Source organism: Chanodichthys erythropterus, chromosome 5, assembly GCF_024489055.1.
Source record: "Chanodichthys erythropterus isolate Z2021 chromosome 5, ASM2448905v1, whole genome shotgun sequence".
In the NCBI taxonomy this organism is placed as follows: domain Eukaryota; kingdom Metazoa; phylum Chordata; class Actinopteri; order Cypriniformes; family Xenocyprididae; genus Chanodichthys; species Chanodichthys erythropterus.
In genome coordinates this window covers 23,122,814-23,147,505 of record NC_090225.1, presented here as the reverse complement: position 1 = coordinate 23,147,505, position 24,692 = coordinate 23,122,814, and the positions used below count along the sequence as shown (strand labels likewise).

General features: G+C 37.1%; 2 protein-coding genes across 2 annotated transcripts; one reads left to right on the top strand and one right to left on the bottom strand.

The window, feature by feature from the left end:
• Positions 1-5,563: 5,563 nt before the first annotated feature.
• zgc:153911 (uncharacterized protein LOC768172 homolog) lies at positions 5,564-8,804 on the top strand. The gene is made up of 4 exons (XM_067385392.1): positions 5,564-5,725; positions 6,794-7,138; positions 7,258-7,542; positions 7,642-8,804. Exons 1-4 carry the CDS (start codon positions 5,671-5,673, stop codon positions 7,854-7,856), a joined length of 900 nt encoding a protein of 299 aa, XP_067241493.1. The 5' UTR covers positions 5,564-5,670; the 3' UTR covers positions 7,857-8,804.
• Positions 8,805-9,112: 308 nt separating this feature from the next.
• On the bottom strand, positions 9,113-20,922 carry si:ch211-67f13.7 (uncharacterized protein LOC565426 homolog). The gene is made up of 8 exons (XM_067385390.1): positions 20,464-20,922; positions 20,269-20,381; positions 17,513-17,616; positions 15,799-15,973; positions 15,611-15,728; positions 15,403-15,488; positions 15,126-15,214; positions 9,113-10,182 (listed from the first exon to the last, which is right to left on the bottom strand). Exons 1-8 carry the CDS (start codon positions 20,920-20,922, stop codon positions 9,455-9,457), a joined length of 1,872 nt encoding a protein of 623 aa, XP_067241491.1. The 3' UTR covers positions 9,113-9,454.
• Positions 20,923-24,692: the final 3,770 nt, after the last annotated feature.

The window sequence follows — 24,692 nt, the reverse complement described above, 5'->3', positions numbered from 1 at the left end:
AACATGCCATGTCAGATGCAGCTTTTGTTCCACCTTTGTAAAGACGGCTTTTGTTGATAAAATATTATTAGTAAAAAAAACTATAGTGTTCTGAATGATTGATTGATGGCTAAATTCAGTGCAGCGACTTTACAGACAGCATATTTTACAGACAGTTTTAAAATGTTTATGATCTTTTTCTGACTGCTTTTACTAAGTGTCAATGATAAGTCCTTTATTGTACACCAAATGTAAACATTTAGGGTCCGTGTACTTTTGCGTCCATTCCTTTTTCGTTTTTTAACCACGTCAAGAAAAACAAAAAACGAACGGTTGTTGTATTTTTAAATGCTATGGTGAAAACCAAAATTTAAATTAAAACCGAATACACAAATTTCATGTGCACAAAATAAATATTGACATTTTCAGATTTTTGTTTATTACGTTTTGCATCTTTATAAACCAAAATTAAAAAAGGACAGATTAAAGTCGAAAAAATTTCAATTTACAAGTTTTCTTTTGTAAAATTGTTGTTTCCCCCACACTTTCGAGAACCATGCCTCTGAAACATAATACATGACTTAGGCTGACCACCTGGCTATTGATCTGTTGCAGGACAGTAGATGTGATTTTGCGAGACACATGAGACAGATACATTTAGGTACACCTATTACGCTATGTAAATATTGATTTATTTGTTGGCAAACTTGGCATATGCGCAGATTTCTGCCGGTGCCTATAATGTTGCGCTTATGGCAACATTAAATCCTGGAGAGAAGATAGATTCACGACTGCATGCAGGAGGACAAAGTCTGAGCGCGCAGATGTAATATCTGAGCGATAGCGCGCGCGCGTCCAGTTTTGTGCAAGAGAATCCGCTTGTGAGCGGAGAGATTCCTGCTCGCGTAGATATTTGATGCGCTCTCGTGATACAATAATGCGCTCTCGACATTTTTCATTATAATAACGCCATAAAACCCGCATTAAATGAACTATTAACGTGTGAAGAAAGTCGTGTCTGAATTTCGCAATTTTGTATTGGTCAAATCTCGTTTTTCTGTAGGTGCTCGACCATTTCCGTGTGTGGCGCTTGATCGTCGCCATGCTTTGGAAATATTTAACATCAGGATGGATGATTACATGCTTTAATCGATTTGGGCAGCTTTAAGCAGGTATTGAGGTTCTTATCCAGTATGTGAGATGAAATCCTTGCTAGTGTAGTGTAGTTGTGTTTACAGAATTTGATGAGGCCTGTTCAGTTGTCATCAGATGGAAGACCCCTCTTGCGTTGGTTAATTATTTTCATAGCTAGAATATGACGGCAGCGCAAACAGATTTTTAAATGCTCCTAGTTTTTATTATATTTCTTACTGTGGTATTGTAATTTCAGGGATGAAAAAATAAATAAAATACAGACATAAATGAAATGCGGGACACTACTTAAGTCTTGCGGGAAGCGGGACAAAGCTCCCAATTTCGGGACTGTGGTCACCCTATCTTGACTTGATTCCCGTTCTCACTCACGAGGGGTCCGACACTGCCGCATGTCCAAGAGATACTGGCAGCGCGGGACATTCTAAGTGCTTAACGTGAAAAATATTAATGTGGCTTAATGGTTATACGGGTGTGCCCCATACGTCCTGAAAAGTGAAGCTGCAGCCTCTTTGATCGCCCCCTGGAGGCTGGATGCAGTACAGTTCATAAACCGCGCCCGCTCAATGCAGACGAATGAGACTTAAGTTAAAACATAAAAATAAATTAGGCTATGCTTCAAATAAAATTTTCCAAAAGATGGTTCTGGTCATTTAAAGTAGTTGTTATCACGCTGATTTATATTCAATTGTTCGTTTTTGTGATAAGTTTGATTTTAGCTAGCAATTTGGTGCTATAGAAACGGGGCGTTTCGTCGTGATTCACAGTTGATTGACAGCTCGTCTGACTGTCGGGGCTTCGAGGGGAGAGTGAAGATAAATAAATAACTATTAATTTTCAGTTTCTGTCAAGGGTGTAGATTTGGTTTCAACTTTGGGGGGGTTGAATGTTGGTATGGTTGTATTGTACTGGGGGGGGGGGGGGGGGGGGGTTGGTTGTAACTGATTGGTTTGAATATTGGGGGGTTAACTTCCCCCCCCCCATCCCCCCCACAAACTACGCCCCTGGTTTCTGTGTTATTTCACACCGACAAATTGAGCTGTTCAACAGTAAACTGTACTAACTGACAGGATCTGATGGATATCTGAGCTTTTCTCGGTAACGTTAAATGTGGGCTTCATAGGCTAATTAATAAACGTTATTAGTTAAACGTAATAACATGTCTACGTTAGCCATGACGGGGAAAAAGCAGGTGATCGTTATCTGGCAGTTATTTTTATGGGTATAAAATAATAATTAGCAGGATAAAACTAATGATAGCCTACTCTAATTAATTCTAGAGCACTGTCTACAGCAGTCGAATTTCTCAGTCGAATTTATATAGCCTATTTAAAATACATCAATGATGACGCAGCCGTCTGGGCGGAAGTTTGATACCGCGACTCCGCCTCCGGGCAATAGGATCTGGCTGCAGCAATAGGATCTGGCTGCAGACCATAAGCGAGTGGAGCTCCACTCTCGAACAGGAAATACGTCACCTCCACTTGAATTAATAAAGGAGGACAAAGATGGCGTCGCTGTGAGTTTTTCTCAGGTAATTTTACCACAGCATCGCTACAATGGCAGACTGACGCTGTTGCGAGCTCCACTCGCTTATGGTCTGCAGCCAGACCCTTCTCCCTCCGGGCTCCACTGACGATTCCTTCTGCGCATGCCCAGGTTCCAAACTGACGTTTTTGCGTAACGTGTCAGCGCCCATCTGCGTCCGTTGTGGCTTCGGTTCAATACAATGGAAGGAAGCGGCGTCGCGACGTCCATCTTTTTTTACAGTCTATGTGGCGATATTGGAGGAGCAAATTCACTACACCTTATAAGCAGCCCACTATGAACACAATTAATAACATTAAGCATTTTCCTAGAAAATAAAACACAGTTATGAAGAAAACGCTAATGCATTAATACACTGATATTAAATTATAAAAATATATGCAGACAAAGCAGGCCGAAGGCAACGCGCTTTCAACGTTCAGCGTTTTCCACTTGTAGAAAACCGTTATAAACGCATAACTTTATATTGTCCTTCCATTTTGTTTACGTTGCAGTTATAGCAGATGCTAGTGATGACAAGAAAATGTGTGAGAAAATGTAGTTTCTCCCTGGTTGTTGTTTTAGTAGGATTAAGCCACGTAAAGCGTAATGTCCAGCGACATGACCGTAACGCATTGCTTTCAACGAGAAATTAGAAATATTTCATGTCAGACCTCCACTGAGGCAAAGGGCATGGGAATTTTGTCTTCACGAAATCACATATTCGGGTATAATTTTGTCATCATAACAAATGTTGGTATATTTTCAATTTGAACAGCATAGCATATAAAGTGACTCCTAATCCCAACAATTTCTCCGTATAAAACTATGTAAAAAACCTAACAGAGCCAGACAGTCAGTAATTTAGATCGTTTTGGCCTTTATTCACATAAAAAGCAAAATAACGGGATTGAGACCACAAGCGGGAACTCGACCATGTTAGAACGCTAAACAAGAGGCTATAAGTTATTTATCTATAAGAAATTTAATGTTTAGGTTAAAATATAAATTTACAAATAATAATAGTAATTTAATGAATGAAAATTAATCAATGTCATTTAGGCTGGCTCTTGAAGTGAGTCATTCTGACGCCAGAGGAAAAAGAACTATAGGGCGCTTTAGCGTCTGTGTGTATGACGCAAAACACTGTAAATTAAATTTAGCATTTTTACATATTAAATAACAACTTGTATATCATTAATGTTATTTTTAATAAAATATTAATCTTGCATAAAGAAAACTGGCTTGTATCTGCTAATTATATTCATCAATGTTAAAACAAAAAACAAAGAAACCGCATTTTCCATATTTCATTTAAAAAAGGAAACGAATGGACGCAAAAGTACACGGACCATTTAGTCCAATCTACTTAATTATAGTTGAAAAATTGGTCCTATGTATACGTCACTGGTGATTCATTTGTGTCACTGGTGTTACTGTTTTTTGTCTGTCACATTAAATAAAATGTGTCATATGTGACATGATGATATTTTACATTCATTGAATTCTGCTACACTCAATAACTGATTTTCAAATATTTTCATTGTTATAGCAAATAAATGGTTGCGCAATTGAATTATCATCATTCAATCACACTTATAACTAACTTGATTAAAATAAATAACACAATATTCTGTAACTCTGACTGCATGTGCTGAAAAAATGTAGAAATAATATTTCATAAAAATGTTTAAAAATGCCAGAGAAGTAAGGTAACACCAGTGACAAAAAAGGGGACATGCAGTCTTTAAATAAATGTACAAAAAAAAAAAAAAAATCATTAAGATGTCATTTATGTGTATTCATAGTTAAAGTGTAATATAATAATATGGTCTAAGTTTAAATGTTAGAAAAATAAATACATTTTAAGACATTTTGTCATACCAAAAGGGGACGTTTCTGTAGAATGACCCTTTAAACCTACCTATATTATAGTTTAAAGCGTTTACAGGCAGATTTGCTCTGTGTTTCCCCTGCGTCAAAATAAGGCACAGAAAAATGTCAGGAAACACGATTCCTGACTGCATGTCAATATCCATGGATTAGGTTTCTTAGGTTTCTTTCATAAAGAACGCTTTTCAACGAAGCTTTAGTGTAATCCTTTGTTTTACTCGCGTTTTCGCAGTTTCCCCTATTAAATCATGCAGCAGGTTCTTTTGCCACTCAGGGAGCGTGTTCTGGAGGGAAAGTGACGTTAATGCAATGCATAGCTACTCTCTGTTAAGTTAAATAAAAACAAGCGAGTCACGTGACAGTTAACAACTCACACTGTGTTTGTGCATCATAGCAACCCGCTCTTTTTTTTTTCTTTTTTTAGCAACCGCCTCCTCAAGCACAACCTTTTGTTTTGGAGGTTGCTGTTGTGTTAAAATAAATATACATTATATAAAAAAATAATAGATATTCACATTTAATACTTATTTGACTAGAGAATGTGGATAGTGGGCTACTTTATTTATTGTCAGCGTTTAAGCACACATTAGGAACTGCACAAAAATCATTTTCCACTTTAATCTATTTAAATTATTTGTAATAACTTAAATTGACTTTAAAAACTTTTAAAAGGTATCTAGGAGGTCAGTCCTCTGAAATAAAATCAACCGCCTTATTGCCTGAAGTTTGACAACCTAAACGGGTAAAGGAGGTGGGTGTATAACTCCTAAAAAACAAACACTGAGGAACGGGTCTGCTCTCTGAACGAAATACAACTTTTCCTTTATTTTCGATGAGACCTTCATTTCTGAACTTGACAGGCGACTGCCTGATTTAGACCAATGAAATCGTTTGTTTATTTGTTTTGGTTTTAAAAAAAAAAAAAAAAAAAAAAAAGGAGGGAGAGGGGGGCGGGGCCTATATAGTAAGACGGTTAGTTAAATTGACGTGAACAGGACAAGGATCACTGTATTGATCTGTTCGGACATCTTCCCCGACATACTCTCGTAGTTAATCTGTGATCAGAGACTTTGTTGTGTGATCAGGACTTGCTTGCCATTAACGGTCGTGGATCGTGATATGAACCTGAAAGTGTTCTGCCTGTCTCTCCTTCTTTTTGAAGTCTCCTGTTTCTGTGAGTATTTCTGATTTTAAGACGATATCCATAACAAAGGGCTAAACAAACAAATATGAAAAATTAAAAAAAAAAATTTTTTCAAACTAACTAACTTTTTCAAAAGACATTTCCATACCTTATAGTGCGCGTGATGTAACCTTAGGCTAATTTCGTTATCACTGTAAGTTACGCGCTGACCATGTGTTCAGTGAAAAGGCTGTTATATGCCAGAACTGGAACTGAAATTCGGATTTTGATTCACACGTTGAACCTGAACATAACTGAAGAAGAAATTATTAACCCATTCTGTCAAAGGACAGATCTGCCTTTATAGGCATCATATTCATAATATTTTAAATGTTTGTAAATGGTGAAACAGTTTTAGTAAAGTTCCAGTTTCTGGAAAAATCGAAGCAAAGTTCTAAGAAACAGAATAGGATCATAAAAACGGAGTTAAATAAAGAAAACAACTCTAATATGATCACGTATTTAATTATATTGATTTTCAACTAAATTCTTCGAGAACTATTAGAATTATTTGTAGAGATCTATTAATTGACTCATTAATCAAACTGAGGCGAGAATATTCAACGTTCCAGTTTACTGGGATATTCTCCTTGTTGTTCCACCAGTTTTGTAAAGTGTAGGTGTCCTTGGGGCTTTTCATTAATTATGTTTAAAGGAAAAACTTTAATCTAGAAGTCAAATGTTGTTTCTTCAAAATAATTTCACCCACATTTCATTGGTTTCTCACCCGAGGCAAGAAAGAGCATTACAGCTTTAACAGCTTGATCAGTCCACTGTTCCTCACCACTTAATGGCATAAAACAATTCTGTAATAAATTGTGAAGTAATATACAAAAATCTATTTTATTCAGTCAGAATAATTAATATCAGAGTATATTTTTATTTATAGAAGAGAAAAAGTTGTGAAATACTTACCGAAATAATCATCTCATCAACCATAAATTCACTTTCTGTAAATCATTTTGGCAAGTCAAGATCTGCCAGCAAAATCATACTGCAAGTAATGATTGATTGTGAAACTCTGATAGGCTGATATACTTTCTCTCCTTCACTTTCTAGCTGAGTTTGAGATAACTGTGCCCAGAGATCCTGTCACTGGGTTTTACGGAGAGGCGCTGATCCTCCCCTGCTCCTTCCCTGTGGACTCGTGGGATCTGAGTAGCACCGTTATCACCTGGCAGCGCGGGCTGGACGTTGCTCACAGCTTCTACTACAGTCGGGACCAGCTCGACCGTCAGAATCCTCATTATGTGAACCGCACCAGCCTGTTCATCCAGGAGATGGCAGGAGGAAACGCATCACTCAAACTGGACAGAGTCACTCTGCAGGACTCTGGTGTGTACACCTGCTCCATCAGCACCAACACTGGCAGCCAGAAGAAGAGCTTTAGAGTCGATATTGCAGGTAACAAAACAACATGGACTGATGTTCATAGAAAACCATGTGAATCAATCTTGAGGTCTCACAGTGTGATTGAAACAGTCGTGTGTTTGTTTTAACGTCTGAATTCTGTTGTTTTTCAGCGTTCTTCTCTGAACCTCGTCTGCAGTTCTCCATGTTAACTGATGGAGTCAACCTGCTAGTGACATCAGATGGGGGTCACCCGTCTCCTACACTGCAGTGGCTGATGGAAAACTCAGACATCACTAACCAGACACAAACACACATCATGGAGGACACACAAACTGGACTTTATATTGTGTCTAGTTGGATAAATCTCACTGAAGTCACAAACTCCTCTCTGACGTTCATACTGAACAACAAACCTCTGGGTCAAAACATCAGGAGAGAGATCCAGCTGTACTCAGGTGAGGACAGACAAAAACATTAGTACTTTAAAATGCTCTTGAATAATCAATAACATTGAAGAGACTAAAACTAATTATCCGTTTTAATTCTTTTTACAGATAAGAGCGAGAGTCAAGGAGAGTCAGCGCACAGATGCCACGTATGCTTCATATTGATCCCTGTTTTTCTGCTGCTGATCGTGATGGGTTTATTGTTTGTGTTCATTATAAGCAGAAGAAGAGAACAGACCAAACTAAATGGCTTTACTAATATGGGACTCAAGTCTGAAACTCAAATTCTAAATGGAAAATGTCAGCAGTGTCCAGGAGCATAACATCATAATGTGGTTTGACAGAGACATGGACTGTAAGAGATCACTGTTGGATGTTATTCAGACTTAAATATGGTTAATGTTATTATTTTCATCAAAAACACCAGCTTACCATCTGTAATACAGGACATACGTATTGCTTTGTTCAAGTCTGAAACTCATAATAATCTCAGTGGAAATGTTTAGTATGTCCATAATGGTTATTCTGTTATAAAACCATTTCAACTAACAGTGATATTATTTATAAAATTTAAAGACTCTGTGATTTGCAAACAATAGCATTATATTTATTTTAACATTGTATTATATTTCCTAACCTTGGCAGCTTTTAACAAACAGTTTATTGGTTACGTGACACTGATTATTTACACTAGGTAACATTTCAGTTCATCTCCTAGTGATGTGTATAACACAGATAATTGTAGTGTCTCTCTCAGCCGAAATGACCAAATCTACTTGGGTGCTAAACAGTCTTAACAGAACCAAAATGAATTCTAAATAGAATTTTTCACTCATTAAATACATGCAGTGTTTTGTTGAACAAATCTATTACATATAGTTATTTATTATTTGTGGATGTTGAGTTTGTGCACTGAAACATTGCATTGTATCCATAAATACTCTGCAATTGGAAAAGATATTTCATTTTTACCTGATGGCAAGATGACATTGCAGTAAATCAACAAAGTTTTTGTTAAATTATTTATTGAATCTTGATGTAAAATTAAATTTAACAAATTGCTGTACACTAATGAATGTTTGTTTTTAGACTGTGTATTAGGATTTTTAAAATTCTTTATATATATTTTTTCTACATTGTACGGAGATTTTCATTTGAGGTCTGTTTGAAACAATATTTTCCTTGCACAACTGTAATATGTTTACCTTATTACACTGTATGAAAACTGTACAGTGATCAAGAAAAAATAAAATATATATTTTCATATATAACATCTCATGCGTGTTTAATATTGTTTCACAAATCATGACTGTACTTGACAGTCTATATAAAATCTTTTCTTTTCTTTTCCAAAATGACATCTGCTAGTTCTAACGGAAAACCACATAATCAGAAGGAATTGTTCCAGGAACTACGGATACACGCAACCAGTTCTTTCAAATTTACAACCATAACAGTACTATTGACATTACAACACACAAAAACGTCAGTGTGGGTGAGGACCACAATATGTCTTTTATAATGTCACAAAAATTTGTGAATAAACGTTGCTCCATTGGAATGAAAATATTTAGTCTGACTTTTCCTGAAGTCTTGAAATGTGATTGTACAAGACCAAACATGTGCTAGACCCATGATAACATTACACACAGCATGAAGAACTTGTACTTAAGATCACAACTAACAGGATATTCTTATTCAAGCATTGAAAAGGCTTTTTTGAACATAACGAATAAAAGGGCATTACCATGGAAACCAGGAAACCATGTAACAAAAGTAATTTAATATCTCAATACACAGCTTATTGGTCAAAATCAAGACATCCCTGAAATACTAGTTTTATTTATTCACCATAATGTGGTTCTGTGGTTTATTCATCAAAATGAACAAAAAATACAGACAAGTCCTCAACAATTTTGAATCACACCCCTTCTGAAAAATAATCATCATCTAAGTCTTGCATAAGATCCAGTTTTCTAACAATACCATGCTCCACCAGCTCATCAGATCCAGCTGGAAACTCTTCATCGTTTGAAGAGACGTCAATTAACAGGAAATCCAAATCTTCCTTTTTATTTTCAGATGAATTTACATCTTCCATATTCTTTTCCTCTGAGATAAAGGATGGCCGAAACACATCATGGTGTTTCCGGTCACCCAGTGCGGAATCATTTATTTTGGAATGCTGCTCTATCATAGCTGATGTCTTCATGGAACTTCCCATTCCCTGAACTGTCTTTGGCCAATAACTCATATCCTGCATCTTCCCGTTTCCAGCCCAGCCTAAGGATTCATCATCAAACTGCTCCGTGGAGTCTAAATCTGGCCTTTCAGATCCCACAAACCTCTTACTGACAGCCATCAAAATCTCCACATCCCCATGTTTCTCTTCCGCCATCTCTTTCCTTTCCTCCTCTATGAGTTCCACTGTGCTGGTGCGAGATGGCTGACTCTTATCATGGGCCTCTTCAGAAGATATCAGGGTAACAGAGGCAAAGTCCTCATGGGTGTAGGACCTCTGGGGCTCTTTGGCCAGTTTGGCTTCAAACCAGATGGTGTCATCATTACTATGAGCCATGAGAGTGGAGTTTAAAGATGAGGAAGCCATAGATGTGTCAGAGAAGAGTACTTGATCACTGCTTACGAACCCTGATGCAAAGAATAAAGAGAGGAGAGGTCAAGACCTTTATTTTATCGATGACCTTTATTATGCAGCACAATAAGAGCTGTCATTTCTTTTGACTAATTTTACCATGTTAACCTAAAACCTATAAACCTAACCTTTTACAAAGTACTAATCCTAGAGCTACAACCTTCGACCTATAAAAATATATGAAATGCTGAATAATCTGATACCAAAATAGTACAAATAAAGGAAGCAGATCGGAAAGGTCAGCTCATGATATAGCATAAATTCTATTAAAAGACATTAAGATTTAACTGTTTGTGTGCTAATGATGATATCTAATTGAAATAAAGCTCAAATAAAATGAAATATTAGATGAAAAACTTAAAAAAAAAAAAAAAAATATATATTATATATATATATATATATATATATATATATATATATATATATATATATATATATATATATATATATAAAATTTATTGTCTGAAATAAATACATTTAAAAGGCACAATATGTAGGAGTTTTGGATTAAAAATCTCCAAAAACCACTAGAACAATGTTATATATTTTGTTGACTTGGATTATCCCAAATGTTTCCAAGAATGTTTAAATCCAAAGAAATAAGCAATTTTAACCAGGACATGGACCGTGTCCGTGCGTCGCCTATACCGGCATCATACCCGCGTTACCCTACTCTGTTTTATTAGACAGGTGAGCAACTGTTTGGATACATTAATCGACAGAAAACTAATAATGTTATAAAGCTCAACACAGTAAGTCTTATCGTTTAAATCCCGTTTTTATGATTTACCACGAGTACCATATTTTACCATGCCTAATATCGATCTAGCTTACTGCAGTGTGCAACAAGTGTCTCATAGTAGCCCCTGAGTGAATGCAGAGTAGCACTATGGCAACTTTCAACACACAAATTGTATCTAATATGATAAAACAGCGCTGATTTACCCCACATACGCTTGAAGAAGTGGAAGCGGCGACTGTAGCATAATAAAAGTTCAGCTGCTTTCGAGATGTGTGTTGCGCTCGTCTCTCATTAGCAATCGCTCCAGCGTCCTCATTTCTGTTCTCACAGCACTCAGCTCTGCTCTGCTTCATACTACAGTAACATTAATAACCTCATCCATGAACATGATTTTTGCCAGAGTCCCATCCTGATTCTTTTCCACTGGCTGTAGACGTGAAGAAGCTTCACAAATCTTTTGTTTCGAATCAGTGGTTCGGCTCACCTATCAAACTGCTGAAATCATGTGGATTTGGCGCTCAGAACCACTGATTCAAAACAGATTTGTGAAGCTTCAATGCAGTGTTTTGAAATTGCCCATCATGAGATACTGTTGAAAAGTTGGTTTCTTTTGGCACACAAAAATTATTCTTGTCGCTTAAAATAAATAAGGTTGAACCACTGTAGTCACATGAACTGTTTTAAATAGGTTTTTAATACCTTTATGGATCCTGAGAGGAGACAGTGACTTTGCTCTCAATAGAGACCTCACTGAGCCATCAGATTTCATCAAAAAATATCTTAATTTGGGTTCTGAAGATGAGCAAAGGTCTTGCTTGTGTAGAACGACATGAGGGTGAGTAATAAATGACATTATTTTCATTTTTGGGTGATCTAACCCTTTAATGCGAATGTCTGTGATTGCTGATGTTATATAATCCTAACACTTCTCTTTTTTACCTACAAACCCAGTTCCAAAAAAGTTGGGACACTGTCCACATTGTGAATAAAAACAGAATGCAATGATGTGGAAGTTTCAAATTTCAATATTTTATTGAGAATACAACATAGATGACATATCAAATGTTTAAACTGAGAAAATGTATCATTTTAAGGGAAGAATAAGTTGATTTTAAATTTCATGGCATCAACACATCTCAAAAAAGTTGGGACAAGGCCATGTTTACTACTGTGTAGCATCCCCTCTTTTTATTCTGCAAACGTCTGGGGTCCGAGGAGACAAGTTGCTCAAGTTTAGGAATAGGAATGTTGTCCCATTCTTGTCTAATACAGGCTTCTAGTTGCTCAACTGTCTTAGGTCTTCTTTGTCGCATCTTCCTCTTTATGATGCGCCAAATGTTTTCTATGGGTGAAAGATCTGGACTGCAGGATGGCCATTTCAGTACCCGGATCCTTCTTCTACGCAGCTATGATGTTGTAATTGACCCAGTATGTGGTCTGGCATTGTCATGTTGGAAACTGCAAGGTCTTCCCTGAAAGAGACGACGTCTGGATGGGAGCATATGTTGTTCTAGAACTTGGATATACCTTTCAGCATTGATGGTGCCTTTCCAGATGTGTAAGCTGCACATGCCACACACACTCATGCAAACCCATACCATCAGAGATGCAGGCTTCTGAACTGAACGCTGATAACAACTTGGGTTGTCCTTGTCCTCTTTAGTCTGGATGACATGGCGTCCCAGTTTTCCAAAAAGAACTTCAAATTTTGAACTTCTGAATCTTTGGATGATATTATGCACTGTAGATGATGATAACTTCAAACTCTTTGCAATTTTTCTCTGAGAAACTCCTTTCTGATGTTGCTCCACTATTTTTCGCCGCAGCATTGGGGGAATTGGTGATCCTCTGCCCATCTTGACTTCTGAGAGACACTGCCACTCTGAGGCTACGTCTACACTAATCCGGATATATTTGAAAACGGAGTTGTCGTCTAAAAACGCTCCGCGTCCACACTATCATTTTCAAACGTTTTCCAAAAGTTGCTCATCCACACTGAAACATATGAAAACGCTTACATCCCCCTACTGCGCATGAGTAAAGCTTTGACCTGCGTCATTCCCGCTAGGCGATTATTTACTTTGCGGCTCTTTGAAACTTTGAGGCAATGTCAAGGAAAGGCACTGAGTTTTTTTAAATGGACCGACAGTGTGGTGGAGTTGTTGCTGCGAGTAACACAGGAGTATAAAGTGGCCAAAGCAAGCGAGAATGTAGACTGGGAGATGTGTCTTGGCTGAATTGGTCATATGACTGCAACACATGACTAAAAATGCGTCATCGTATTCAAAAGCCTCCGTTTTCACAGTCCACACTATGACGTGAAGACGGCGTTTTCAAATTTATCCGCTTTGGAGAGCGTTTTCCAAAAGCTATGTTTTCGTTGACTTAAAACGCCATCTCAGTGTGGACGGAAGGCCAAAACAGAAAGAAAAAAAATATGTTTTCAAACGAAAACGTATTAGTGTGGACATGGCCTGAGAGTCTCTTTTTATACCCAATCATGTTGCCAATTGACCTAATAAGTTTCAAATTGGTCCTCCAGCTGTTCCTTATATGTACATTTAACGTTTCCGGCCTCTTATTGCTACCTGTCCCAACTTTTTTGGAATGTGTAGCTCTCATGAAATCCAAAATGAGCCAATATTTGGCATGACATTTTAAAATGTCTCACTTTCAACATTTAATATGTTATCTATATTCTATTGTGAATAAAATATAAGTTTATGAGATTTGTAAATTATTGCATTCCTTTTTTATTCACAACTTTTTTGGAATCGGGTTTGTACCTGAGCTATTGTTTGTGCACCAATCTTATGCACCAAAAGTGTGATTTCATTTAATTTCAATATGTGTGGTATACAATGAAAAAAATAAAATTATAAAATTAATAAATAGGGCCAAATCACAGAACCTGTAAAAACGATTTTAATGTCAGTCTCAGGTAATAATGACGTACATGTCTAGATTTTTCTGCTCACTTATGCAAGTTTATTTTAAACAGCCACTTTTATAAAATCATGTGAAATTTACTTAAATAGGGTTTTTTAATAAACTTGAATTATATCAATAAATAATTAACTTAAAGACATATGCGTCGTGCATGATTTTCGCAAACACAACACATAACTTTCTATAATGCCTAGAAAACACACACTCTCCTCTGTAAAAAAAACACATGTTAGTTTGTATGAATCAGTACATGAAATCACAGGTGTCACATAATAATAATTGTAACTCAAATGATATTTAGAAAACTAGTCCTGTCCAAATAGTTATATAGTGTCATGGTTCAATTTCAAATGAGTGTGAAGTTATCATTTGCGGGCCAAAATTTTTATATTCATCAATAAGTGGTTAATCAGTAAAAGGATTAAAGACCAATAATCAAGATAATCAAAACACTAATCAAAACACACACCCACACACGTTTGTTTTTGTGAATTGTGGTGACATTCCATAGGCGTAATGGTTTTTATACTGTACAAACCGTTCTTTCTTCCACCCTACACCAACCCTACCCATCACACAAAACTGTGTACATTTTTACTTTCTCAATGAAATCTGTATGTGAAAAATCCACATTCAAACCAAAATATCTGACTTCCTGTTAGTCAGAGCTAATGAGTGTAAATTAGAAAGTTGTCCAGCTTAATGAGAACAATATGTGTACCGAGTTTGGTGACTGTAGGTTAAACTAACCCCCCCACTTTTGTCAAAAGGTGGCGCTAGAGGCCCTCATCCCATAATTGGGTGTCAATAATTGTGGCCAACGTGAATTAGAGAAAACCATTTATTTCATTATGAAATTTCCCCCCCTCTTTCTATTGTTTTACTTCAATAACAGTTTAGAATTTTGTGATTTTTTAAAAATAAAAGAATAAACAATGAATGTACATTTATTTTCAAAGCCCTCTTTGATCATATTTGACAAGGGTACCAATAATTCTGGAGTTGACTGTACATTATTAATAATAAAATACATTTTTGTTACTTTTTTGCTTTGTAATAATTATTCTTGAAATATTCTTCCATGGATATCATGTATAGGCGTTTTCATCTTTCCAGTAATTTGACTTTTTGAGACTACAAACCAAAGTAATGTGGATATGCGGGCTTTTAATATTTCGTTGTTGTTGTTTTTTTAGCGTATAACTACTCAGACTGATTATTTATGTTAATGGTTATGCTTTGACTTACCTTCAGAAATTATTCGTTTGGTTTTAGTCTGATTGCAGACAGATTCACAGCAGTCACAGACAGAATCTTGCCCAAACACAGAGATCCATCTAGAAAAGAAGAAGCAGAGAGGGGAAAAAGTCGTGAGAGACAAATCATGGAAGGCATGAATTTGCTGGATATTTACAGAATGGAATAGTAGTGTTAAGTGATACAAGAGTGATTCATGATCTTTGAAGATGTTTAGATGTGACATATTTAGTCTTTGAAGATGTGACAGACGTTTAGTCTTGTTAACCTTTTGTCTGGGTGCCTGTAAAAACATGACTTCTGCATTGGACCAGGGCCTCCACTGGATACAGAGACATCACAATGGAGTGAGACCTAGGGAAAATACACAGAGAATATGAGGAAGCACACAATGAACACATCACAATGCACACTACAGCATTGCTTTGTCTTCAAAATGGGTCACCGTTGAGAAATAATCAAGATTATAAACACACCTGGGCGTCTGGAGCTTCAATGAATTGGAAAGCGCCAAAGGAGAATTGAATAACATTGTCTGCCCTGGAGAATCTGAATCTTGAAGCACCTGGATTTATCTGGCTTTCCCGAAAACACCTGAATGTGTGTTTAAGAATGCTTTGTGTCTGTTAAATGTTCCTCAAATTTAGCGTTTTGCTTCACTCACCCGTAATTGTCTATGATGCTGTATTTGGTGGCTTGACTCAAAGTGTTAACGGTAGCCACATAACAGCTGTTGATAAAAAGCTTGACCCCAGGATAATGGTGTCGAGTGGAGATCTGCACGTTCACATTCTGACCCAGCAGGTACACAGCAGACCTGACTGGAGAAGACCAGGAGTCTACAGCACAGGCAAACACAATATAGCATCAATATAGAGCATCAGTATCATTTTACAATGCCCACATTAAAGAAAACAAGTTTACAGATTAAATCAGGGTTAGGTCAAACACATATGCTGTGTAAGTATGGGAAAGTTAAAAAAAGTGTTTCTCAATAGACAAGCTCAATTTCACAAATCACTGCACTGTGAAATGTATTAATTTCATTTTCTGTAAATAATAGTATATTATCATGTATTATTATATTTTATTATATTAAAGTTGGTCTGTGAAACGCCAGTCAGTGGTTGCAACTGCTTGGCTTAACTGCAACCGACAACATAATTAAAATCTTGGCTAGTGTACTGATGGCACAAGGCCTTCAAGGAAGGACAAGAAGGTATTGAAGATGAACTACAACCAGGACACCCCTCTTGAAATAGTGAAAAGATGCAGTGAGGTCTGTTGTCAACCAAGACCAACGGATCACTCGCAGAATGATTGCAGAGGAAACAGGAAATGCCAAGTTAATTGTTCTGAAATCATGACTTCATGGTCTGAATCTCATGGATTTAAACATAAGAAAGTGTTTGCAAAACAGCTCCAAAACTTGTCATCTGATCAGAAGGAACACAGTCGACTCGTTTGCCAAGACCTGTTGGCCCATTTGGAAAGAGCAACTGGTTTTTTGAGTAGAGTGATCAAGGGAAATTAATCCTGGGTGTTTGACTACGATCCCAAGATGAAGAAACGAAGTTCAGAATGGCACACATCCACGTCACCTCGCCAAAGAAAGCTTGTATGAGCAAATCAGATGTCAAATCAATGGCTTGAGACAAATCATTTTTTGCATGCGTCCTGAGATTGAGTCAACTTGGATCCTTCATCACGACAACGCCCTGAGTCACAGTGCTTTGGCTGTCAAGAGATGTTTTGGCTGAAAATCACATCACAGTGCTTCCCCACCCATCCTACACCCCTGATTTGGCTCCTTGCAACTTTTCCATATTCCTAAAGATGATTTGAAAGGATGCCATTTTGGTAGTGTGGATAATATCCAAAGAGCCACTACGCAGGCTCTGAACGCCATCCCACTTGAAGACTTCCAGGGATGCTATGAAGAATGGAAAAAAAATTGCTAGGTACATACTTTAAAGGAGACAATGTTCATTTGTAACATTTTTCAATAAAATAATTTTTAAAATATTCTCATCTGGACAAAAACTTGGATACATCAGCAGATCAGCATATTAAAATGATTTCTGAAGGATCATGTGACACTGAAGACTGGAGTAATGATCCTGAAAATTCAGCTTTGCCATCACAGGAATAAATTACATTTTAAAATGTATTCAAACAGAACACAGTAATTTAAATTGTAATAATATTTCACAATATTACTGTTTTTACTGTATCTTTAATTAAATAAATGCAGCCTTGGTGAGCAGACAAACATTTTTTTATGTTTCAAGACATGTGATGTTTCTCTGTCAAGTGACACAGACAGGTAAAAAATGTGATTTAAATCTACAGTTTATAACAAAAAAAAAACTGCTCACCATCCATCAGCTGAATCCGAAAGTCACCAGATCTGCTCCTTATGATTTTGCGCAACGGTGTCCTCAATGTCGGGTTTATTATCAGACTGTGCACATGATGGTTCCTAAATGACAAACAATAACAGAACAGTGTTTCTCCTCATCCTGGACTGCTCTAAAAGACATAGTTACAAAATATTATGAAATTATTAAATTTGCATCATCTATATTTTTCTGTTATACTTATGTAGTCATAATGACATTTCCTTTTAGACTACACGACAAAGAAATTTCATAATTGTGTCTTTGTCAAAAATTTTGGAATGATTTGAGAGCTGCTCTTCATGTTGAACACACCTAATGTAGATCGTGATTTTTATCAACCCTTTAGCATTGTTAATAAGAAAACTAATTGTTGCCTTGTTTAATTCACAAACACAAATGTTCATGTAATACCTTGAACAAAATATCCAATAATAAGATCAAATAATAAAATAAACAGAATCTAAAGGTTTCATGGTTTCACAATGTTCGATTCGGTTAACTCTTAAAAGCATCTGTCGGTCATCAAGCGTCAGCCTGTGATTGCAACTGCTTGTTTAACTTTAATTAACAACATAACTAAAATGAAAATGGTTTGTAAAAAGTTCTGAAAGTTCAGAAAATGTTTCATTTTAACCATTTCATTTTGCATTCATGTTAAGGACCATCTTGAGTCTTATCGGTTTGCTTATCGAATCAATAGAGCCACTGAAGATGCCATACTGTGGTGCATCATGTTGTAAAACATCTGGAGGATCCTAAGGCTTATGCCAGGTTGTTCTTTCTTGGTCTGAGCTCTGCTTAATACCGCACATTAAGCTCTCCAAACTAAATATTTTATTTTAAATATTTTATTTACACTGTATACGCATGAGAATAGGAGTCACCATTCTGGAAATATTGACATTCAGCATTACACTGCAGAGATCGTGAACTTCTCTACAGTCTTGTGGTTAATGTTAGAAAAACAGGAATTATTTTTGATCCCAAGTTATAGTCAACCACAAACCTATCATGATGAACAATGAGCCCATTAGACTGGTTCTTTCGTACAAACACCTCGGTTTACTTATGATAATAAACTTTTATGGGAGTTGCATGAGGTGAATCTGTGTCGAAAGGTGCAACAAAAAAAGTAGTTTCTAAGGAGGCTAAGACTTTTTGAAGTTACTCAGAGGATCATGTTGCTGTTTTATCATGACTGCACTGAATTCATCTTACTCTATGGTACAGTTAAAAATACTATGGAAGTCAGGGGGGCTCTGGGCCTGTTTGGATACCCTATATTCTTTAAAATATCTTCTTTTGTGTTCAGCAGAAGAAACAAATTCATACAGGTTTGGAACAACTTGAGGGAACAGAATTTATTTTTTGAGTGAACTATCCCTTTAAAAAAATGTATTTTTTTTTTTTAAATGTTTAAAATGTTTAGGAAATTTCAAATATATTAGGCTATATCTACTATTTCTACGCTGATTATTGTACAATAATATTAAAACTGGCAAGAACGCTCTTCTTTTAAAAAACAAAACAATACTTATTCAAAACCAATTAAATAAAAAACTGAATTGAAATAAGTAGTAGTAAAATAAACAGAACGGAAAGGTTTCAGATTACTGAACTCAGTAGTGAACCGACACAAAACCAATTTAATTATTTCAATCCATATAGTATCAAATGGTTAATTCATTTTTATTGGTAGGACTAGTTAGAGTTAAGCAGACTGTTTCTGAGAGTAGCTCCATTAGTACGCTGTCCTCTAAGGGTGTGTATGTTGACCATTGTTATTTACACTGTACACTAATGAGTATAGGAGTCACCGTTCTGGGAATATTGCTGTAAAGGTTTCAGATGATACAGTCATTCTTGGTTTTCTGTACAAGGATAAGGACATTCAACATTACACTGCAGAGACGGCCAACTTTGGTACATGTTTACAGTCTTGTGAACATCTCTACATTCTTGTGATTAATGTTAGAAAAACAAGAAATGATTTTTGATCCCAAGTTTGATCCCTATCATGATGAACAATGAGCCCATTAGACTGGTTCTTTCGTACAAACACCTCGGTTTACTTATTGATAATAAACTTTTATGGGAGGTGCATGAGGGTTATCTGTGTCGAAAGGACAAAACAAATGTAGTTTCTATGGAGGCTAAGACTTTTTGAAGTTGCTCAGAGGATCATGTTGCTGTTTTATCATGACTGTATTGAATTCATCTTACTGTATGGTACAGCGGAAAGTTAAAAATACTATGGAAGTCAGTGGGGCTCTGGGCCTGTTTGGATACCCTATATTCTTTAAAATATCTTCTTTTGTGTTGAGCAGAAGAAACAAATTCATACAGGTTTGGAACAACTTGAGGAGCAGAATTTATTTGAATGAACTATCCTTTAAAAAAAAAAAAAATGTTTTTTTTTAATGTTTAAAATGTTTAGGAAATTTCTAATTTGTAGGATATACCTACATTGATTTATTACTACTATTTCTACATTGATTATTGTACATTGATTTGAAATTGTTTTCATTTTTTGTTAATTATTTGAACTCTTTAAAGAATAATAGTAAAACTGACAAGAACTCTTCTTTTGAAAAAAAAAAAAAAAAAACTTATAGGCCGCCTACTTATTAAAAACCGGTTGAATAAAAAAAAACTGAACTGAAATGAAGTAGTAAAATAAACGGAGCAGAAAGGTTTCAGATTACTGAACTGATTAAAAACTAAAACATTACCTTTTATAGCGACACTCCACGCCCACGTTCATTCTGTGATAAAGGAACGGGTTTCGGTGTGACAGTGGCACGTAGTGAAGGACAAACTTGTAAACTACGTAATCAGGAAGCACCTTTCAGTTGGAAATGAGTGATGTCATTATTTGGCACTGATGACAGACAACACACCTAGATTACTTTGAAGTGACCTGTCACCTGTTTTTCACCCTGACAGTCCGTGAGCGCGTAATTGAAGAGCAAGTCTTCATGCGGCTCCAGGACCCCGTTACTTTTGCAGGTTTCTCCGAGCGTCAGCTCCTCTGCGACGGCCGAGAAGCCGTAGAAACTCTTCTTCACCCTTAACAAGAAACCTTTGCTCGAGCAAGTCACCGACACGTCCGGGAGGCGGTTGAATTCGGACAGGTAATCTTGGCCAGGTGCGCTCTTCGCAGGTGTTTGGCCACGAATCCACAGGACAGGCACCGATCTCTGGCGCGTCAAATCTGGCGTGTTTGTGAACGGATCGCGCACTAGAAGATCCCCGCGTGCTATTCGAGGGCGATCGACGCTCTCATCTGATAAAGATAAAGATAAGGCAGTATTTAGCAATGTAGGTTTGGAGAAAATGACAAGAATCGAACCTAGAACTAGGCGAGTAATGCTGGTCACTTTCATATCAATTGTCTGTGTATCTATAATAAAGTTTTGCTTATGATTTACGTATCGTTTATCCTACAGATGGGAACTAAGCAATCAAAAAGACCTTCAGTTGATGATTAGATGTGATTGGTCTATACAGAGTGATTCGTAATTGATTTCCGCTCGCACTGTGCAGCATTGATCACTAGAGGGCGGAAGAAACCTCAACTGCAGCACCATGTGTAACCTCAGTCTGAGGACAACACCGCCAAACCCGGGGCACGTTCAAGCTCAAACCGGCGCGCAACGTTTTGCTACGTTTTCCGGGTTGAACGACATGTTTCCTGGAAACGGTCTGCAACAGGTTTGAGATACGTTTTCTCTTGTTTGATGGGTGTGTCAGAAATGTCAGCCCCATCAGCGGCAAGATGTAGATATAAACCGCGTGGTATTAAAGAGACAGCTCGCACAATGGGTATTAATGAAACATAAAAATACTATATTCTTATATTTTGCTATTTTATTGTGATGTGACACTTTAATAAACTTTTCTATAATCAGAGTAGAATATTGGTAAATATTACAATATCATATATATAGCACAACAACAGTGATCAGCTATTGATAAGCCTAATACAAACAATAAAAAATATAGATCAACACAGTCACGGAGTTAAGAAGTGGATTATCCTTCACCTGAAATGTTTGTCTTTTCATCATGAAGTGCAAGTCAAATGTTGTATAACAATAATAGAAGTTTCCACAAATCCCTTCACTCGATTGGGATGTTCTCTGTTATTCTGGACGGCAAGGGCAGTGACTGTAACATCGAGCGTATTTTGTCAGGCTCTCAAGTTTTGGAGACAGGCAAGAGTGACATCCCCCCCCAAGTGTCCTGACTGTAATCCAGAGATATCTTAACCATGCACTACAGCTCAAATTTCCCCATGGTTTGTCCCCTTATCCAAATTTACCAAATTTTAACCTAATCACTTTCTTCCTAATTCTCCCAGCTCTTTCAACCAGACAGCAATATTTAAAATGCATTAAAAATCAGAATAACAAGATGATACATAAAAGATATAAAATACATTAAAAGTGAAATAAAAACAGGAAAAGGAATTAAAAGAATAAAAAGATAATACGTTTAAAATAAAATGCAAACAGTTTTCGGACATGGCACAGTGCTCAATCAGCAAATGCATAGATAAAAAGATGTGTTTTGAGTCTGGATTTGAATGTGGCTACAGTTGGAGCACACCTGATCTCTTCTGGAAGCTGGTTCCAGCTGCGGCTGGCATAACCGCTAAAAGCAGACTCTCCTTGCTTTGAGTGAACCCTTGGTATTTCTAAATGACCTGATCCTGATGATCTGAGTGATCTGTTAGGTTTATATTCTATGAGCATATCTGCAATGTATTGAGGTCCCAGGCCATTGAGTGATTTATAAACAAGTAACAGCACTTTAAAATCAATTCTAAATGCAACTGGAAGCCAGTGCAAGGACCTGAGGACTGGTATGATGTGTTCATGTTTTCGGGTTCTGCTCAGAATCCTGGCAGCAGTGTTCTGTACGAGCTGCAGCTGTCTTATGGTCTTTTTGGGAAGACCAGTCAGGAGCCCATTACAATAATCCACCCTGCTGGTGATGAAAGCATGAACAAGTTTCTCTAAGTCTTGACTGGAGACAAAGCATCTAATTCTTGCAATATTTTGGAGATGATAATATGCTGATTTAGTTACTGTCTTTACATGGCTACTGAAACTCATGTCCGACTCCAAAATCACACCAAGATTCCTGACTTGATTTTTAGTTGTTTGACCCCTAGAGTGAAGGTACATGTTCACTTTGAGAACTTCATCTTTGTTTCCAAACTCAATGACTTCAGTTTTGTCTTTGTTTAACTGAAGGAAGTTTAGACACATCCAATTTTTAATTTCATCAATGCAGAGTCAATGGGGCTGTAGTCGTTATGTGAGAGGGCTAGGTAAATCTGGGTGTCATCTGCATAGCTGTGATATGCAATTTGGTTCTTTGTCATTATTTGGCTCAGTGGCAGCATATATAGTTTGAACAGGAGGGGTGCAAGAATTGAACCTTGAGGGACTCCGCATGTCATGGATGTCCACTCAGTCTTATGGTCACCGATACTCACATAATAACCTCTCCCTTCTAAGTATGACCTGAACCATTTAAGGACCATCCCAGAAAGCACAACCCAGTTTTCCAGCCTGTCAAGAAGAATATTGTGATCGACAGTGTCAAACGCAGCACTGAGGTCAAGTAGAACCAGCACTGTTAATTTACCTGTATCTGTGTTTAGGCGAATATCATTTATTATCTTTATGAGAGCTGTCTCTGTGCTGTGATGTGGTCGGAAACCAGATTGAAAGTTGTCAAAGTATCCATTCAAGCTTAAGAACTTGTTCAGCTGATTGAAAACAACTTTTTCAATGATCTTGCCTATAAAAGGAAGATTTGAGATTGGTCTGTAGTTGCTCAATATGGTGTTATCCAGATTGCTTTGCTCTTTTTCAGGAGGGGCTTGACAACTGCAGTTTTCAGGGATTTTGGCAAAGTCCCAGAGGGAAGTGAGGCATTTACCACTTCTGGGAGATCTGCTTCTAAACAGTTTAACACTCTTTTGAAAAAAGATGTGGGAAGTGTTTCAAGGGCGCAGGTTGATGTTTTAAGGTGCTGTACGGTTTCTTCCAAAATTTTACCATCAATTGCTTCGAAAACAGACATAATAGCTGCTTTCTGATGTTGTGATCTGGGCTGCATTTCCCAAAAGCATCGTAAGCTTAAGTTGATCGTGTGATAGCAAAATATAACTAGGCCTACACTACTTGTTCTGAGCAGGTGTCAATGAACAAGCTGTAAAACTATTTATACCGACTTCATCAGGCTCCGAGAATTATTCAAAAAGAACACAAAGAATGGCCTTCTCAGCTGCCATAGTTGCAACTCTTGCGTCATCAGAACAGGGAGTTCAACGCGCCACCGCTTCTGTTTAAAAAACGTTTTGCAACGTTTTGTCGGGGCTGAACGCAGCCCTGCAGTCTCAAACCGGTGTTGGTGTGTGGAGCTTATAGATTTAGTGGTTGGGTGGTGTTTGCATTTCGCATTTGTTTGCATAGTTGAAGGATTAGTTCACTTTCTAATGAAAATTACCCCATGCTTTACTCACCCTCAAGCCAGGTGTATTTGACTTTCTTCTTTCTGACAAACACAATCATAGAAATATTAGACCGCCTTCCATATTCTTCAAAAAGCTTATGCTGTACGTTCTACGCCTTCCCTATTCAACTTACGGAATTAACGCAAATCCAGTTCCATTTTTTCCTTAATTTGAATACGGAAGGCGGTCTGGCGGAAGCTAGATATTTTACTTTTTTATACACAAACTCATCACTTCCCTTCAGAAGGCCTTCATTAACCCCTCCGGAGTCGTGTGGAATGTTTATGTTGGATGAATGTGGATGGAGACACTTTCTTCAGCTCATACTCACTTGGTAACGCTTACTGCCATTATAAATCTCAGATGCGTCAGGATATTTATTTTCTACGATTGTGTTAATCAGAAAGAAGAAAGTCATACACTTAGGATGGCTTGAGTGTGAGTAAAGCTTTGGGTAATTTTCATTAGAAAGTGAACTAATCCTTTAAAGTGAAGGGTAGGGTTAGTGGTTGGGACGGGACTGACGCTGTTGTCCTCGGACTGCTCTGACCTGGGGTGGGTTCGATAGGGGTGACGCACATTTTTTTACAATCACATTCAACCACAGAGTTACGCTAGCTGTTA

What these genes read in the sequence shown, in the direction of transcription:
- si:ch211-67f13.7 (XM_067385390.1), bottom strand. Translation starts at nt 20,922, where the DNA reads ATGAAAGTGACCAGCATTACTCGCCTAGTTCTAGGTTCGATTCTTGTC. An exon ending in TTGAAGCTCCAGACGCCCAG is followed by an intron (nt 15,489 to 15,610) that starts GTGTGTTTATAA and finishes TATTTTCCCTAG; the next exon opens with GTCTCACTCCATTGTGATGT. An exon ending in CAAACGAATAATTTCTGAAG is followed by an intron (nt 10,183 to 15,125) that starts GTAAGTCAAAGC and finishes TCTTTGCATCAG; the next exon opens with GGTTCGTAAGCAGTGATCAA.
- zgc:153911 (XM_067385392.1), top strand. Translation starts at nt 5,671, where the DNA reads ATGAACCTGAAAGTGTTCTGCCTGTCTCTCCTTCTTTTTGAAGTCTCC. An exon ending in TTTTGAAGTCTCCTGTTTCT is followed by an intron (nt 5,726 to 6,793) that starts GTGAGTATTTCT and finishes TTCACTTTCTAG; the next exon opens with CTGAGTTTGAGATAACTGTG. An exon ending in AGAGATCCAGCTGTACTCAG is followed by an intron (nt 7,543 to 7,641) that starts GTGAGGACAGAC and finishes TTCTTTTTACAG; the next exon opens with ATAAGAGCGAGAGTCAAGGA.